General features: G+C 40.5%; 1 protein-coding gene across 2 annotated transcripts; it reads right to left on the reverse strand.

Annotated features, from left to right (window-relative positions):
• Window positions 1-178: 178 nt before the first annotated feature.
• On the reverse strand, window positions 179-13,151 carry LOC308094633 (uncharacterized protein). 2 transcript variants are annotated; one of them, XM_080441402.1, is made up of 5 exons: window positions 12,625-13,150; window positions 11,264-11,332; window positions 5,474-6,262; window positions 3,968-4,819; window positions 179-3,820 (listed from the first exon to the last, which is right to left on the reverse strand). In XM_080441402.1, the coding sequence occupies exons 3-5, from the start codon at window positions 6,009-6,011 to the stop codon at window positions 3,594-3,596; spliced, it is 1,617 nt and encodes a 538-aa protein (XP_080297528.1). In that variant the 5' UTR covers window positions 6,012-6,262; window positions 11,264-11,332; window positions 12,625-13,150; the 3' UTR covers window positions 179-3,593. The 2 variants fall into 2 exon arrangements, with proteins under 2 accessions (XP_080297528.1, XP_080297527.1); XM_080441401.1 differs by having other exon boundaries at window positions 179-4,819; window positions 12,625-13,151.
• Between the last annotated feature and the right edge of the window lie 6,197 nt (window positions 13,152-19,348).

Here is a 19,348-nt window from a genome sequence, read left to right on the forward strand (position 1 = left end):
GATGTGAACTAACAATCGTTCTCAGGGTTGCACACGTGTAGGTTGAAGATAATGTTTGACGTAAAGGTTATACATAAAGCTATACATGAAGTTATAACCTAATACACATAGGTAGATAGTTATAACCTAGTTGCACATATGTTACACATAGACTCAGGTACTAAGATAGCTTGCAATTCATTTATTATAATTTTTTGGATATTATGTCTTCATTTTTCAATTTCAGTAAACATCTAAAACAATCCCCCAGCACATACACATACACAGAAAAAATTATAAGACAGAAAAAATAATGATAAACAAAATCAACACAGTATAAAATGAATGACAAAAAAAAACGAACAAACAGACAAAACACTGCCATACATTATATCTTTCATCTTATACACTCATATTCATTTGACTTTTATGACTTTTAAATCATGAAAACGTGGACAGAGCCAAAAAAGATGTGTTAAAGTACCCTCTTCTATTGCATCTATCACACATGGGGAAAGTTGTACATGTAGGATAGATTCTGTGTAGCTTCGTCTTGGAATAGTGCATTATGTGCATAACTTTATAATAGAACATGTCAGTATTCTTAACAAAGCCTCCTTCCAGACTTCACCACTCATCTCCATTCCTAGTTCAGAAAGCCATGCTTCTCTCAAACGGTTGGTGGATACAGGAGGAATAAAAAGAGAGACAGAACGAGAGATCATTTGCTTAGAGTCAGGGGGAAGATGTATACTCAGGTGACTTAGCAAAATTAACGTTACGAAGCGGATAAAGGCGCCAAATTTGTCATGAGGCTTCTTTATGACATACTGATGGATTCTGGCCTAGGAGCCCCAAAAAGAATCGAATTAAAAACAGGCCGATTCACTTTTTGGCCTATAACTTTTGAACCGTAGGTCATACCATCAAAAATATAAAAAAGCAATTTTTTCCCTGGACCAAAGACAGAGTGTGTGCCGATTTGTGTGAGTTTTGAACAAAATCTGAATGAGTAGTAGCAAAATATGTGTTTTGAAGATAACACAACATGGTGGAAAATCTTGAAAGCAGAAATGGGCGGGGCCTTTATGGGAACGATCCAAGGAATCCCACCCATTTCGGATGCTGTCAATGCACTGAATAGGACATATCACATTTAATCAGACTATTAGACCATATTGATTGGTCTAAGTAGGTGAGATACTGACCTACTCACGGGGCTCAGTAGGTGTTTTGTATAAAGTATAGTTTTGGACCGTGACGGAGGCGCGCCGTCTCAAGTGAACTTGAGCCACGAGAGGCACCACCGAGCGAGCTAAAGCGAGTGAGTCACCGTGCCGAGCGTTGCGAAGTTCGCTTGTTATGTACCGATAGAGTTATGTACCAATCGGCACAGAATTGTAAATCATGTATCAGGGTCAGTGTTTGCCCCAACTTTCATCAACCCACAGAATAACGACAAAACACCTACTGATACACATGCTACACACCTGTGATAATGTCCCATTCAGTGCATTGACAGCATCCGAAGCCAGTGGGAATCCAGTGAAAAAAGATTTTTGGAAAAGAGCATGGCAGAAAGAGATTTAATTACTGCTGTTAATTACATCTCAAGCCATTGATTTTCCCTGGGAATCCGCTGGATCCTCCTGGATTTTGTAATCACGTGATTTGCTGCTTGTTTGCTTCACTGTGAGTCAAATGGTGCCGCATAGGTTAGCGAACAGCGCCATCTTGCGTAAAACCACTGAAAACACAAAATCTTGTCATTCTCGTCATTGGCAGTCTGAGCCATAGCAAAATATGACGAGAAATCTCGTCTCGTGAATCAAATTGAAAGGGAACATTCTTGGATGGCTACACCTCTGGCTTTGGAAGAAAAGGGTGATTGATTTACATGAGCGATCCAATGGGCTCTCAGTCGCCACTGTTCGGTGGGTTTGATAATTATGCGTTTTTTGCAAAAATATATTATCAGCTTTTAACAATTTTAAATTTGAAAATACTTCACCTTTTTGACTGCATTGCCTAAACCACGTACGTTCCAGGAGCCCAAGGTCACAATACCCATATTCACAGAAATAGACATTTGTTATGGATAGTTGAGTAAGAAAATGAGAGAACATAAAAAGTCAACATTATGACTGGCACCATAAAAAAAAACATAGCACAAAAACAATAAAAATAACCCCCCTTCAGATACTTTTCTTTTTATATGAACGTAGAACCGATAAACGTATATAAGTAGGCACTGGTGTCTTCTGGCCAAATCTAGTAAACAATAAACAAAGCCTCTCCACAGCTCAAACATCGTCTATAATTATTGAAACATTAACATAAAATTTTGCGTCCCTTGGAAATAAGATAGTAGTGCTATTGTTAGAGGAAAAGAAAGACAATAATAATAATAATAGTATTAATAATAATAATGATGATAGTAATAATGCATCCACAATCCCTTTGTGTGCACATCTTCTCCCTCCCAAAAAATCTGTATACAAAAAAAAAAAGAACAGTTCCTCTTCATAGTTTAATCTCAAAGATTTGGAATAGTAAAACAAGGCTTACTGTCTCTTGAAAAATGAAATAGTGGTATTATTGTCAAAAAGGGAAACGAGAAAAATAAAGAGAGAAAAGGGGGACATTTTTTTTTAGTCCTTTACAGGCTATCCCTTGTTCTTAAGTTGATCGACAAATTTACCGGATTCCTCAGGAGATGTGTAGATCTCAGTCTCTCCTCCATGGTGGATATGCAGTCTAGCCGGGTAGCGTAGACTGAACTTGACCTGATCTTGACCCATTTCTCTCAGGGTCTGGGTCGCGGCTCGGAATCTGCTCCTCTTCTCCATTACGTCTGCTGAATAGTCTGGATAGATGTATACTGGCTTGCCTTTATACTCCAGTGTTTGCCGTTCCCGTCTGAGCAGAAGAATGTTTTCTTCTAAGTAGTGCATTCTGACCATCAGTGTACGAGGTCTGGGAGATTTATTAGAAAAGTTGCGTTGCTGGATTCTATGTGAGAGGTCGATGACGACAGGTCCTGAGAAATTCCCTTCACCCGGCAGTTTTGGAATAAGCTTGGAGAAAAATTATGTCCCATTTTCTGTGTCTTCAGATATGCCAACAATCTTGATGTTATTGCGGCGAGAACGACTCTCCGGGTAGTTCACTTTGGACCGGATAACAATGTTTTCATCTTGCAATTTGGTGATTAAGTTCTGCAATACTGTGGTGTGGGATTCTTGTTCACTCACCGCACTTTCCATTTCATCCACTCTGCCCGCCACTTTGTTTTTTTTTATTTAAAGGTTTCATGACTTTCAGATTTACAAAACATTAAAAGTCTTTAAGTCCTTCAAACGTGTATTAACATTTTTTAACTGCAAAATCCACTACAGTGAGCCATGGCAGGTTTTTTCTCTCTGTGTTCTGAGGCCTTTTCAGCTGCAATGAAAACAAAACTATTTGCCTGTGGGTGCCTCCCAAAGGATAGGGGAGGGGCGGGGAGGAGAGGGGGCAGGATTAATGGACTATGACGTTAAAGACCAGGGGCCAATTACAGCACTTTTTTTAAGCCTAATTATTCAGAAAACCACAGAAAATCCACTGAATGTTCAAAGTTCATTTTTTTGGGGTGTAATTGAGGTCATAAAACAAAACAAAAAAATTAAAAGAAATGAAAAAATGAAAATGAATGTCATGAAACCTTTAAATCCAGCTATGGTTTGTAGGACAGCGTCTGTCATTTCTTTCATTGTGCATCTCGTAGCAGCAGTAACGTCTTGGTCACTATCAGACTCAGCAGGGCATTTGTTTGCAGTGTCTTGTCTTGTTTGCAGTGTCTGCTGACTCATTCCTGACTCATTCATGTTTCCTCCACTTTCTTCTTCCGCACATGTTCTCCCTTCTATACTTTCTACTGGTATATTTTCTCTCTTTTCCAGTAAGTTCAGGTTCTCTTCCTTCAACAGTGAACAATGTTTGTGTCTTTCCTCTAACTCTTTCATCTCTCTGTCCTTCTTCTCCAGTTGTCTCTCAAACTCTCTCTTCATCTTTGTCTTTGAGGTCATGATGTTGCTGAAGATCTCAGGCAGGGTTATCTTCATCAGGTGTTTCTCTGCTTTCGCCCTGGTGTCTCCTTTATAGATCTCTCTCATCTCCTCTATTTCCTGTCTGTGTCTCTCCTCCATCTCTCTCTTCTCGTTCTCTCTCTCCTCTTTACACTTCTCCAGTTTTCCCTCCATCTCCTCTCTCCTCTCAGACGCCTGCCTCAGCTCTTGTTCCAGCTCTCTTTTCTTCTCTTCATCACTCTCCTCCCTCATTTGTTTCTCCAGTTTAGCCAGTTTATCCTCAAGCTCACTGATGTTTAGCTTAAGCTCTTGGATGGTTTCCACTTGCTCCCTCCGAGATTCCTCAAGCTCCTTCTCAAACCTCTCCCTCATCTCCTGCTCTTCCTTGTGTTTCCTATCCTCACTGTCCCTCTGAATCATCTTTTTGGCCTGGGCTTCTGTCTCCTGGTAGGTGGTGTAATATTCATGCAGGTGTTCACTGAGGTTAGGGTCCAGCTGTTGAAGCATGTCAATCATTTCTGAACTTGCCTTGTTTCCCTTTCTCCTCACCATGTCAATCATTTCCCGTGCTTTTTCTGACTTTTCTAATTTCACTCTGACTGACTCCATTTCTCCATCATTGATTACATTCTTACTGAAAAGTTTGTCCATTAGAGAATTCAGGATGTTCACTGAGACTCTGTTAATGAACTCACACCTCACAGTCTTCAGACATTCCTCTGCTTCCTCGCTCTTTATCTTTTTCAGAATTTGCTGAGTCGTGGAAGAACCTTGAAGACAAGATTGAGTTGGTTTTATTATTTGTGGTATAATTGTGATCAAAAAAAATTGTGTGTGTATGTATGTATGTGTGTGTGTGTGTGTGTGTGTGTGTGTGTGTGTGTGTGTGTGTGTATATATATGTATATATATATGTATATATATGTATGTATATATGTGTGTACATATGTGTGTGTGTGTGTGTGTGTGTGTGTATATATATATATATACGCAAATATATATATTCACCCTCTACAGTAATAGTTTACAAAAGTTTGTAAGTGACTTTCCTATTTCTAATCAATAGATGTATAAGCATACAAAGTGTATTTTAACAACTTATACCATATAACTTATGACAAAACCGAGGTCATTGAATTTGGACCAAAAACCACAGGCACAGTGTTAACCAGCTGATACCATACCAGGGTTAGCAGTGCTCCCAGGAGGCCAGAAATATGGGGGTAAAATTTGACCCAGACCTCAACTTCTACAAACAAATAAAGTTTATTATTCTTAAAGTTGACACTTTTTCAATAGAGAAATTAATCCATTTGCTATCTTTTTTTAGTTGTGTTTCTTTTTAAAGAAAAAGACAGGTCCGCTGAATCTAAAGACAGACCAATCATGTACTGAGATGAGGTTTTTGATAGTCCAATTCTCACCAAGCTGTGTGTTTTCAGGGATGGCATTATCACATTCTGTCTTCCTCATCCTCAGCTCTTCATCTTTCTGATTCAGTTGTTTTTCTGTTTCTCTCTGTAGTTTGTTACTTTTTTTCAGTTGTTGGTCTTTCTCTTCTAGACTCTTGTCTTTCTCCATCTTGATCTTCTCCAGTTCTTGGTCTTTCTCTTCTAGACTCTTGTCTTTCTCCATCTTGATCTTCTCCAGTTCTTGGTCTTTCTCTTCTAGACTCTTGTCTTTCTCTATCTTGATCTTCTCCAGTTCACTCTCTCTTTCAATCAGTTGAAGTGTGAGCTTCTCTACTTGGTTGCTCAGATCCTGCTGGTCTTGTGTCAGTTGCTGTTGATATCTCCCATTCTTCTCCACCTCTTTGGTAGTGTTCTGCAGTTCTCTCTCTCTTTCCCTCAGTAGTTGGACATGCTCTCCTATTCTCATATCTCTGTCTATCAGTGTCTGGTTGATCTTCTCCAGTTCTCTCTCTCTTTCCCTCAGTAGTTGGACATTCTCTCCTATTCTCATATCTCTGTCTATCAGTGTCTGGTTGATCTTCTCCAGTTTTCTCTCTCTTTCCTTCAGTTGAACTGTGAGCTTCACTACTTGGTTTCTCCGATCCTCCAGGTCCTGTGTCAGGTTACGTTGCTGATTGTTGCTCTTCTCCAACTGTTTGATCGTGTTCCCTAGTTCAATCTCTCTTTCTTTCAGTTGAACTTTAAGCTTATGTACTTGGGTGTGTAGGTCCAGCTGGTCCTGGATCGGTTGCAGCTGTCTCTCTTTTACAGAACAAAGAGATAGAACATATATGTTTAATAGACATTGTAATACCATACAAACACACACACACACACGCACACACACATCGGACTTTGCAACGCTCTGTAAGGCGACTTGCTCGGTGAACCACAATAGGTTACTGGGCAACTTGAGGCCCTGGGGTTAGACAGGGCATCATACAGGTGCTTTAATTCCTACCTGACGGGGCGCAAACAGAGGGTAGAGGTAAATGGTGTTTTGTCTGACCCTAACGTCATGGAATGTGGAGTTCCTCAATGAAGCATTCTAGGCCCAGGCCTGTTTTTAGTGTACGTGAATGATATGACATTGATTTATTAATTGACAGACGCCTGTAGCTGTGATTTGTTCTTGTACGCTGATGATTCTGCTCTGCTCATGTCCCATAAGGAACAAGCCACACTGGAGAGTTCTCTCAGTGAGGAATTGGCTTATTGATAACAAGTTATCTCTTACACTCTGGGAAGAATTTTGGTTTGGCTCCAAAATCAAATTAGGAAAGAATAGAATAGAATAGACTTTATTTGCCATTTGCACAAGTGCATAGGAAATTTTGGAGCTCAGCTCCCAGGGTCAGCATTTTAAAAAGAAGACAGAAAATACAGAGAAAACATACAGTACATCCTACAATCCTACATATATCCTACCACACTCCCCAAAGTCCATATCAAATATAATAAATAAGCACGTCATAGTCTAAAAAAAAGTGCAAATAGTGGTGCAATTCATCTTATCATGATCTGTCCTAATTTAGTTCATCTGCTCTGATTCAGTTCATCTGTCATATTGACTACCGTCCCTAATGTCCTCGGCTACTAAGCGCACAGTGGCAGGAAAAAAGCTGTTAAAAAAGCGTGTTGTGTGGGTGGAGATGCTCTCTGGCCTGTGGTGTCTCAGGTTATGTCCTGAGTCCCTCCACACGAACAGAGGGTGAGCAGGATGATGTTGATCCTCAAGGATGCTCTGTGCTCTCCTCCTACAGCGCTGTGTGTAGATTGTGTCCATGGCAGGGAGATCTGCTCCAATAATCCTCTCTGCAGTTTTGATGACTCGTTGGAGTGATTTCCTTTCAGCTTGGGTAGTGTTTCCATACCACACCGTGATACCGCTGGTGAGGATGCTTTCAACGAGTCCTCTGTAGGCCAGGGTGAGGGGCCGGGAACTGAGTCCGGCCTTCTTCAGCATCCTGATGAAGTACAGCCGCTGCTGGGCTTTTTTCACTGTAGCAAAAGTGTTTTCAGTCCAGGTCAGATTTTTTGACACATGAAGGCCAAGAAACTTAAAGCTGTCTGCCTGCTCCACCTCTGTCCCCTTGATGGTGAGGGGTCGCAGTGTGGGAGGTCCCCTCCTAAAATCCAGAATTACTTCCTTCGTTTTGTCCACATTGAGGACAAGGTCATTGTCCTCTCCGTAGCTGATGATGTTGTTCACCTGTTCCCTGTACCCTGACTCGTTTCCTCCTCTAATAAGGCCCAGGATGGTTGTGTCATCGGCATACTTTATTATGATGTTACTCTTATGGGTGGAAACGCAGTCATGTGTGTACAAGGAGTAGAGTTTGGGACTTAGGCAGCAGCCCTGAGGAGTTCCAGTACTAACCGTGAGCTGGGCTGAGGTCTTATTTCCCATCCTCACCACCTGTGGCCTATCTATCAGAAAATCCAATATCCAGTTGCAGGTGGGTGTAGGTACACCGAGGTTTGCCAGTTTCACAGTTAGCTTCATAGGCTTAATTGTGTTGAAAGCCGAGCTGTAATCCAAAAAGAGCATACGTGCATATGTTTTACTTTTCTCCAGATGTTCCAATGTAGAATGAAGTGCCAGTGCCACCGCGTCATCCACAGATCTATTTTTGCGGTAGGCAAACTGTAGGGGGTCCAATGAGTCAGGAATAACATCGTTCATAGACTGAAGAACCAGCTTTTCCATGCACTTCATTGCCACTGAAGTCAGTGTCACTGGTCTGAAATCATTCATTTTGCTTGTATTGGCTTTTTTAGGGACTGGTATTATGACAGAAGATTTGAAAGGCCGGGGGACTATTTCCTGTGCAAGGGAGCTGTTAAAGATGTCCGTATACACCCCTGCCAACTGCCCAGCACAGGCCTTCAGGACTCTTGGCGACACTCCATCAGGGCCAGCTGCCTTTCTTGGGTTGACCTGCCCAAACGCTCGCAGGACCTGTGTGTGTGTCACCTGAAGTGCCGTCTGAATTCAAGGTGAAATTAAATTCGCACTTATTCTGTGGCACTTTGATTTTGCGTGTACATCTTGGTTCGAGGTCTTAATGAAATCCCTCAAATCAAAGCTACAGTTAGCTCAGAATAGACTGATCAGGGTCATTCTAGGGATGGGACCCAGAACACACTAGAAACAAATTTCCAAAGAACATTTAAGTGTGCCTGCAGTTGGCTGAGGACTCAAAATAGTGTCACTAGTACCACAAATCGACTCCAAATGACCTAAAACGTGCTCCGAACAGGTCTTTGGGTGGTCCATTTTGGTGGAATATAAAAAAGCAGCAAAAAAAGAATTAAAAAATGAATAAAAAATTTACCGAAACCTAAAAAAGGAAAACAAAAAAGACGAAAAATGTAAAGACAACATGAGCATCTAAAACAATGTTTTGTAATATTTTTTCTTTTATAAATAAACAATTACTCAAATAGTTTCAAGTGCTTGTTTCACCCACTTCTGGTGGTCTGAGGCAAAAACTTGAGAATGTATGTGTTCGCAGACCCCCATTTAGGTGGGGTAGGCAAAATCTCTGAGCATTTTGGGCACTTTTCAAAACCGGAATGAATAAATCCACTTTTGGGTCTGATGCATTTGTTGGCAGAAACCCATTTAGGGGGGGAAGGCGAAGTTTCTGAGCATTTTGGGCACTTTTTAAAACCGGAAGTGAATAGATCCACTTCTGGATTGCACCATTCAGCTCCACACCCCTTAGAGAGTGTGTGGGTGAAAAATAAATACAAAAAAAAAAAGTTGGAAAAAACTAATATGGAAGAAAAAAATTGTTTGAAAAAAAAAAACTTCTGAAAAAAAAGTTTGAAAAAAAAATCCACCCAAAAAAAAAATCCACCCAAAACAAAATGTCCACCCACCAAATATGGACTCGGTAGCATGCTGCCATCTGGAGTTATAGCTGTTTATAGGACTAAAAGGGGGCGTGGCTACGTGGTTGGGGGTCCCCGGACCCCTCTTTGATAACCAGTTGGACGTGTGGCCGATGAGAGGAGAGGAGATTCGGGTCCATTTCAATGTGAAAGGTTCATAACAGAGGCCACCTAGATGATGATGATGAGGATGATGAAGACATGGGGGACTAAAAAGGGGGCGTGGCTACGTGGTTTTGCCGATTACGTCGTGGTAACGCGAAACAAGAAAGAAAAGCCTGGTTGACCCGGTCGTTCCGCACGTTTTGATGTATACATTGACACTGACGTGTAAACCGTGTGGGAGGAGTATCATTTGGGGCGCCACGTGTGGCCAAAAGGGGCGGGGTTTCGTAGTTTTTTTGCGAATAACGTCGCAATGGTAACGCGTAACGGATTTTTTTTTCCGAGCACACCATTCCCGGTCAAGCCGCACGTTTTGATGTATATATTGCGGCGGTAGTGTAAACCGTGCGGAAGCTACAGACACATTTTGTGGCGACAAATAAACTTCTCAATAAGTGTTTTGCCATTACAGGGCAGGCACACTTAATAAAGGTAGGAACCAGTTTAGAGAGCTCAACTGGCTCCCAGTAGAATCCAGTGGAACCATGGCCAGATTAACCGTGGTTCATAAGATCATATATGGCGAGGTCCCCATATTTTATGCTTTTACTCTGGTAAACAAAGTACACCATGTTTTCACCAGAGCCAGAGTAGCAGATGTGAGCCATCCTGCTTTTAGAAGTAAAGTGGGCAAGGGATCATTTACTTATAACTATATACTTATATAAATAGGAGCCACACAGTGGAACTGCCTCGGTTCCAAGGGGTCCCCGGCAAAATGTATAAATATCATAAAAATCTATTTAACCGCTTAAATCATGTATACAGTACAGTGACTGGCTATTTAAAAATAGCCGATCTACAAGCTCACAACATGTCACTAATGCAACGTGTTGTGAGCGTGTATATCTGAAAATAGTAATCTTGAAATATTTTGAAAAAAGTTGAATCCTCAAAAATTAATAACGACACAAATCTTGTATGGGGGATCCCTGGCTGGCATAACATATTTTTTTCAGATGGGGTCCGCAAATACATATTAATTTAGGGGTCCTTGGGTGAGTTGAGGTATGGAAAACAGACATCATAGTTGTGTCTGCCTTTCATTATTTTCACGGCAAAAAAACAACCTTTGTCAACTCTCTGCCTTCAATTACCGTACTTAAAGGCAAAAATAATTACCTCATGTCATTGCTAATGCTAAGTGAACTACTAATGCTAAACTCCAGTATATTTATGTGGTTTTACTCTCTCTAAAGGGATTTAAAATGTTATGCTTACAAGTGTTGTTCCTATCAGCTTCCATGGAATACTATACTACTACCTTTGTCTGAGGAGCTGGAGTGTAATGGACGTCTCATCGAGTAGGATAAACATTAATGTCATTATGAAAATGTCTTGAATTTTGACGGAGCAGTTTAATTTAGACTACATTATAGAGCAAAGGAGGAGAAGAGTTTATCTTCTATTATCTGCTGCACTGTCTGCCCTGTACAGAGCCTGTGCAGCACACACACACACACACACACACACACACACATACACACACACACACACACACACACACACACACACACACACACACACACACACACACACACACACACACACACACACACACACACACACACACACACACACACACAGCCTATCAATATTCATAACTGTGACTGACTGATCATTGATGAATGCACAGTATAATAAAGGTTAAAGTTAACATACAGTTAGTTTCTATTTGTTATCACCTCTCATACTTACCAAGCTGATGAGCTGATCCCTTTCTTTCATTCTTCTGCCCTGCTGTAGCATGTCTGAGGTACTCTTCAGCTAAACCTTTAACCACATAAAGACAGTTAAGATGTGTTTTAATAACAACTCTTCATCACATTAACATGTCATACTGACTGGACAATACATTTGATATTAAATCACATTCAACTCTTGGATACATGTACATGATGAAGAACAGGCAGCTTTAAAATAATATGAACACATCATATAATCATAAACCTATTATTGTAAATATTAATGTTAATATGAGCTGAATTACTGATTCCTGTGTATTATGATGATGTCACTCTACTCACAATGCTCACCTTGGGTCATTCTTTTGAATTATTAAAACAAGTACAATTAGTTGTTTGGTAATATTACTTTAAAGTAATTTAAATTGTAAAAAGTGCATTTCAAAAACAACTGAATGCTAGGGTTGCTGTGGTCTATTAGTAATGATATTAATGTGACTATTTTAAAGCTGTCTTTATGTATTTCTGTGATCTCAGCATGGTTGCATCTCTATGCATTGCTATAGCTTTGTATTATTATTAGTTAGATTATGGATACTTCAAATGTTTCAGCAGGATATGGAGACGGCATTAATGTTCCAACTCAGAATGTTAAGTCTGAATTCACCTTTATGTACAACAAGGTGGTAACTACAATATGAATTCTATAGCAACCCTAATATTGGGGGAAAGGTGACAATTCGAGATGTTGCGGTGCATTGTGAGCTTGAAGATCTGCTATTGTTGGCGAAGAGATTTGTTATGTTGAGGGAAAAAATGTGTGGACCAAGTAAAGTACCCTGGGGGGCCCCACTCAATGAAGTACTGTATATAGGGTTTAAGTAATTAAAGCACTATTTGAACACAACATAGTTTCTATCAAAGAAACACATGTCGGCTCTTGGATCTCAATAGAGTAATAAAGAACAGGTTTGAAAAGCTTTATCGCTCAACTTTTTAAACAAATGCAGAGGTGCTGCATTAAAATGGGTCCCTACCCACTGTTTGGAAACATTAGGCCATGGACCCCCATTACTCTGAGAGTGTACAAATGGAACCAAATGGACCCACAAGGGTCCATTTGGTTCCATTTATACACTCTCAGAGTTACAGAGCGGTAAGGGTCCATTTGGTTCCTAACCATCAATCATTTAGCTGGGGACCCCCTGGGACCCCCTCAAGGACCTCATATTGTATTAAAACTACAGACTAAGACATCAGTACAAGAGATGATTTGTTATCCTCATAACCTTAATAATAATTGGTGGGATTTAGCAGAAAGGTCACATTAGAGGTTATGTATGCAAATTACACAAACAATCATTTTAATAACACATTATATTTGATACTCACCCCCTAGTCATGTTCCATTCATGTTCATAATTCATGAAAAGACAAAACACATTCATGATTAGAAAACTGATACTTCACATACAGAAATATGACTCTGATTAAGCCATGGACCCCCATAACTCTGAGAGTGTACAAATGGAACCTAAGGGTCCCTTTGGTTCCTAACTATCAATCATTTAGCTGGGGACCCCCTGGAACCCCCTCAAGGACCTCATATTGTATTAAAACTGCAGACTAAGACATCAGGAGAAATTTTATAGAGAAAATAGCAGATCTACAAGCTCACAACGCATCACACTGCAACACTTTGTGAGCTTGTACATCTGCTATTTTAACTACTTAAAAGTTCATATTTTGTATTAATGAAATTATTTTGAAAAAGTATTTGATTTTTCGTTTTTGTTAGTATTTTTTTTTTAAATCTTTTGAGATAATTAAAAACGAAATGTACAAAACAAAAACAAAAAGGTATATTTACCAAATGGACCCATAAAGGTCCATTTGGTTCCATTTGTAAACTCTCAGAGTTACAGAGCAGTAAGGGTTCATTTGGTTCCTAACTATCAATCATCTAGCTGGGGACCCCCTGGAACCCCCTCAAGGACCTCATATTGTATTAAAACTGCAGACTGTGAGTATATACTTCTGTGTGTGTGTGTGTGTGTGTGTGTGTGTGTGTGTGTGTGTGTGTGTGTGTGTGTGTGTGTGTGTGTGTGTGTGTGTGTGTGTGTGTGTGTGTGTGTGTGTGTGTGTGTGTGTGTGTGTGTGTGTGTGTGTGTGTGTGTGTGTGTGTGCGTGCGTGCGTGCGTGCGTGCGTGCGTGCGTGTTTACTTTTGAAGTAGGCTTGTCTATAGGCTCACATGCTGTCGCTGTGTTTGAATAGTCGCTGTGTTTGAATAGTGGCTTTTTAGCCAACTGACCCCCTTAGCTGAGAGACAGATGAAGCAGGGACCCCCTTAGCTAAGAGAGAGATGAAGCAGGGACCCCCTTAGCTAAGAGAGAAGAAGCAGGGACCCCCTTAGCTGAGAGAGAGATGAAGCAGGGACCCCCTTAGCTGAGAGACAGATGAAGCAGGGACCCCTTAGCTGAGAGACCCAAATGAGAAATTTGATAGAGACAATAGTGGAAATAGCAGATCTACAAGCTCACAACGCATCACAGTGCAACACTTTGTGAGCTTGTAGATCTGCTAATTTCACTACTTCTTAAAAGTTCATATTTTGTGTTAATGAAATTCTTTTGAAAAAGTATTTGATTTATTTTTTGTTAGGATTTTTGAAAATCTTTTGAAATAATTAAAAACTAAATGTAGAAAAAAAAATAAAAAAGGTAGATTTACTCGTGGCCCCACAATGGGTCCCGACCAACTGTTTGGGAAACACTGCATTAAACCATGGACCCCCATTACTCTGAGAGTGTACAAATGGAACCATATGGAGTTCCATTTGTACACTCTCAGAGTTACAGAGCGGTAAGGATCCATTTGGTTCCTAACTATCAATCATTTAGCTTGAATAGTAAGTACAGTACAGTAGTTAATGCCATCTCTTGCTGTGTCTGTCTGTTTGTCTGTCGTATGGTAACAGGATAGGTGGGCACTGGGCTCCCCTACAGACATCTGGGCACCTCTATGTAAAATTGGCTATTTTGTTCAAACTGTAAAAAAAAAAAAAGTCTAAAGCAGGGGTGTTCTTTTTTTTTTTCTAAATTTTTATCCCACGATTTTGTAACCCTATTTTTTACACCCAGTGCCAATTGTCTATGTAATCCTGGGCACTACACTCCCTCTGCCAACCTAGGGAGGCCAGGGCCGAGCTCATGCCTCCTTCAATGCATGAGAGCCAACTGACCTTCTTGTCACCTGACAGGGGAGAGTTTCCCTGGTAGGACGTAGCGCGTGGAAGGAACACGTTATTCCAACCAGTTCCTTTCCCCTCCATCAGGCGCCCCGGCTGGCCAGGGGGAGGCAGTATAGTGACCAGGATTACTGCATGTTTTTGTGAGGGTACCTACCCTAGGAGACACGGGGAGAACATGCAAAAAAAGCAGGGGTGTTCAACGTTTTTCAGGCCAAGGACCCCTTAGCTGAGAGAGAGATGAAGCAGGGACCCCTTAGCTGAGAGAGAGATGAAGCAGGGACCCCCTTAGCTGAGAGAGAGATGAAGCAGGGACCCCCTTAGCTGAGAGAGAGATGAAGCAGGGACCCCCTTAGCTGAGAGAGAGATGAAGCAGGGACCCCCTTAGCTGAGAGAGAGATGAAGCAGGGACCCCCTTAGCTGAGAGAGAGATGAAGCAGGGACCCCCCTAGCGATGAGAGGGATGAAGCAGGGACCCCCTTAGCTGAGAGAGAGATGAAGCAGGGACCCCCTTAGCTGAGAGAGAGATGAAGCAGGGACCCCCTTAGCTGAGAGAGAGATGAAGCAGGGACCCCCTTAGCTGAGAGAGAGATGAAGCAGGGACCCCCTTAGCTGAGAGAGAGATGAAGCAGGGACCCCCTTAGCTGAGAGAGAGATGAAGCAGGGACCCCCCTAGCGATGAGAGGGATGAAGCAGGGACCCCCTTAGCTGAGAGAGAGATGAAGCAGGGACCCCCTTAGCTGAGAGAGAGATGAAGCAGGGACCCCTTAGCTGAGAGAGAGATGAAGCAGGGACCCCCTTAGCTGAGAGAGAGATGAAGCAGGGACCCCCTTAGCTGAGAGAGAGATGAAGCAGGGACCCCCTTAGCTGAGAGAGAGATGAAGCAGGGACCCCCTTAGCTGAGAGAGAAATGAAGCAGGGACCCCCTTAGCTGAGAGAGAAATGAAGCAGGGACCCCCTTAGCTGAGAGAGAGATGAAAAAGGGACCCTCTTAGCTGAGAGAGAAATGAAGCAGGGACCCTCTTAGCTGAGAGAGAGATGAAGCAGGGACCCCCTTAGCTGAGAGAGAGATGAAGCAGGGACCCCCTTAGCTGAGAGAGAAATGAAGCAGGGACCCCTTAGCTGAGAGAGAGATGAAGCAGGGATCCCCTTAGCTGAGAGAGAGATAAAGCAGGGACCCCCACTACATTTTGTATGAAATTGTGTTATAGATTAAACATTTTCATAGATTTCATAGATAGATTTCATAGACTGTCATCAGTGTGTAATTTTTTTTTGTTTTGTTCATTTCAGACATTTAACCACTTAAAACTTCAATAGGCTACTTAGTACTTGATTTGCTCCTTTCCCCCCTACACCAAACCTCTGCCGAAAATAGCAGATCTACAAGCTCACAACGCCTTGCAGCGTGAGGCGTTGTTACCTTGTAGATCGGCTATTTTCGGCTAATGTTCCCCTGAGAATAGGGATGCTATAGGGTTCAAGTGGTTAATGTAAAAAAAAAAAAAATCCTATCACACAAATATTTTGCGGACCCCCTATAGGAATTCTGAGGATCCCTAAGGGTCCCGGACCCCCTGTTGAATACCTATAAGTAAAGTCTATATGATTAGAACATGCTTAAACATTCAACAATTAAGGTCTAATATTTCTACAATTGCTACAAATCGCTACACAACCTGTATATCCAGTCATTTTGGGGCATAAACTAGAAGTTGAAGGATAAATTAAGTCTGATAATGATGTACCGTGCATGTTCACATCATGTATACTTTACTTTAATTAAGACCATTTTTCAAATATAAAATGTTTTTATAAGTTGGGCCGTTTTTTTTTTAAAGACATGTGTTTGGTGGGGATCTTTTAAGTTTAATGCACAGAAACATTCGGTAAAAAGACTTTTACTTTTACTCATAATCTACATTTCAGAGCCTGTACTTTTTTACTTTTACTCAAGTCATTATTTGAATGAGTACTTCTACTTTTACCAAAGTAGTTTTTTACACAAGTAATTGTACTTCTAGTCGAGTACAGAATGTCAGTACTTTTCCCATCTCTGCACATGTACACACACACGCGCACACACGTACGCACGCGCAAGCAATTACGCACGCGCTCACGCACCTACATACATAAGAGATAAACATGACAAACATTATTGTAGGCCGGTGGTTCCCAGACTCTTTTTTATTTGAGGACCCCCAGTCTAATATGCATTAGACCAGTGGGTCCCAAAATGTTTGACTCAAGTTTTATAGAGAAAATAGCAGATCTACAAGCTCACAACGCATCACAGTGCAACACTTTGTGAGCTTGTAGATCTGCTATTTTCATTACTACTTAAAAGTTAATGTTTTGTATTAATGACATTCTTTTGAAAAAGTATTTGATTTATTTTTTGCTAGCATTTTAAGTAGAAAAGTAGAAAACAGTATTACGAGTACAAAAAAGGTATTTGTACTCGTGGCCCAAAAATGGGTCCTGACCCACTCTTTGGGAAACACTGCATTAAGCCATGGACCCCCATAACTCTGAGAGTGTTCAAATGGAACCAAATGGACCCATAAGGGTCCATTTGGTTCCATTTGTAAACTCCCAGAGTTACAGAGTGGTAAGGGTCCATTTGGTTCCTAACTATCAATCATTTAGCTGGGGACCCCCTGGGACCCCCTCAAGGACCTCATATTGTATAAAAACTACAGACTAAGACATCAGTACAAGAGATGATTTGTTATCCTCATAACCTTAATAATAATTGGTGGGATTTAGCAGAAGGGTCACATTTGAGGTTATGTATGCAAATTACACAATCATTTTAATAACACATTAGATTTGATACTCACAGGCTACTCATGGTCCATTCATGTTCATAATTCATGAAAAGACAAAACACATTCATGATTAGAAAACTGATACTTCACATACAGAAATATGACTGCACACACACACACACACACACACACACACACACACACACACACACACACACACACACACACACACACACACACACACACACACATACATACATACTGTACATACATACTGTACATACATACTGTACATACATACATACATACATACATACATACATACATACATACACACATACATACACACACACACACATACATACATACATATTTACATACATACATACATACATACACACATACATACTGTACATACATACATACATACATACATACATACATACATACATACATACATACATACACACATACATACTGTACATACGAGATAAACATGACAAACATTATTGTAGGCCGGTGGTTCCCAGACTCTTTTTTATTGAGGACCCCCAGTCTAGTATGCATTAGACCAGTGGGTCCCAAAATGTTTGAATCAAGTTTTATAGAGAAAATAGCAGATCTACAAGCTCACAACTCATCGCAGTGCAACACTTTGTGAGCTTGTAGATCTGCTATTTTCATTACTACTTAAAAGTTAATGTTTTGTATTAATGAAATTCTTTTGAAAAAGTATTTGATTTATTTTTTGCTAGCATTTTAAGAAAAGTAGAAAACAAAAAAAAAAGGTATATGTACTCGTGGCCCAAAAATAGGTCCTGACCCACTTTTTGGGAAACACTGCATTAAGCCATGGACCTCCATACCTCTGAGAGTGTACAAATGGAACCAAATGGACCCATAAGGGTCCATTTGGTTCCATTTGTACACTCTCAGAGTTACAGATCGTTAAGGATCCATTTGGTTCCTAACTATCAATCATTTAGCTGGGGACCCCCTGGATCCCGCTCAAGGACCCCTGGGGGTCCCTGGGACCCACTTTGAGAACCACTGTTGTGGGCCATTCTGTGATGAATGTATTTGTTGTCATCTAGACCAGTGGTTCTCAAACTTTGTCATGTCAAGGACCCCCAAATATGTATTTAGCTGCGGACCCCCATCTGAAAATGTTTTGCACCAGGGACCCCCAGAAGAGAAATTGTGTTTAAAACCTTTTTTTTTTAAATAATCTAAATCTTTCAAACATTTTAAAAAATGTCCCAAAATAGCAGATCTACAAGCTTCCAGTGGTGGAAAAAGTCATCAAATGTTTTACTTAAAGGGATATTTCACTTTCCAAAAAACTTTGGATCATTTTATCGTCTACTCAGGCTTTAGTGAACCCCCCAGACCGTTTTTAAGTTGCTTGATTCAGTATTTAGATATTTGATATACATTTTATCAGACACGCCCCCTTCCTATACAAACCCATTATAACTTCAAACTAAAGTTTTAACATGTTAGATTCATCAAAAACACCCGTCCTTGGTTCTGGTGACTCACCCTGCCCTCCTAATACGTGAGGGGGCCGTGTTTTTTCGATAACTTTGTTCATTTATTTTATTTAATATTTTTATTGTATTATTATTTTTTCATTTTCCATTTTTTTTTTTTTTTAATAAATGAAAAAAGTAATCGAAAAAACACGGCCCCCTCACTTATTAGGAGGGCAGGGTGAGTCACCAGAACCAAGGACGGGTGTTTTTGATGAATCTAACATGTTAAAAATGGATTTTGAAGTTTTAATGGGTTTGTATAGGAAGGGGGCGTGTCTGATAAAATGTATATCAAATATCTAAATACTGAATCAAGCAACTTAAAAACGGTCTGGGGGGCTCACAAAAGCCTGTGTAGATGATAAAATGACCCAAAGTTCTTTTGAAAGTGAAATATCCCTTTAAGTAAAAGTATCAATACTGCAATGTAAAAGTACTCTGTTACAAGTGAAAGTCCGGAACTCAAAACTTACTTGAGTAAAAGTACAAAAGTATTGGTATCAAAATGTTAGTATTTATAATAGAATAACTTTTATCTGCAAAG

This window comes from Gymnoscopelus braueri, assembly GCF_963280865.1.
Source record: "Gymnoscopelus braueri genome assembly, chromosome: 11".
Classification (NCBI taxonomy): Eukaryota; Metazoa; Chordata; class Actinopteri; order Myctophiformes; family Myctophidae; genus Gymnoscopelus; species Gymnoscopelus braueri.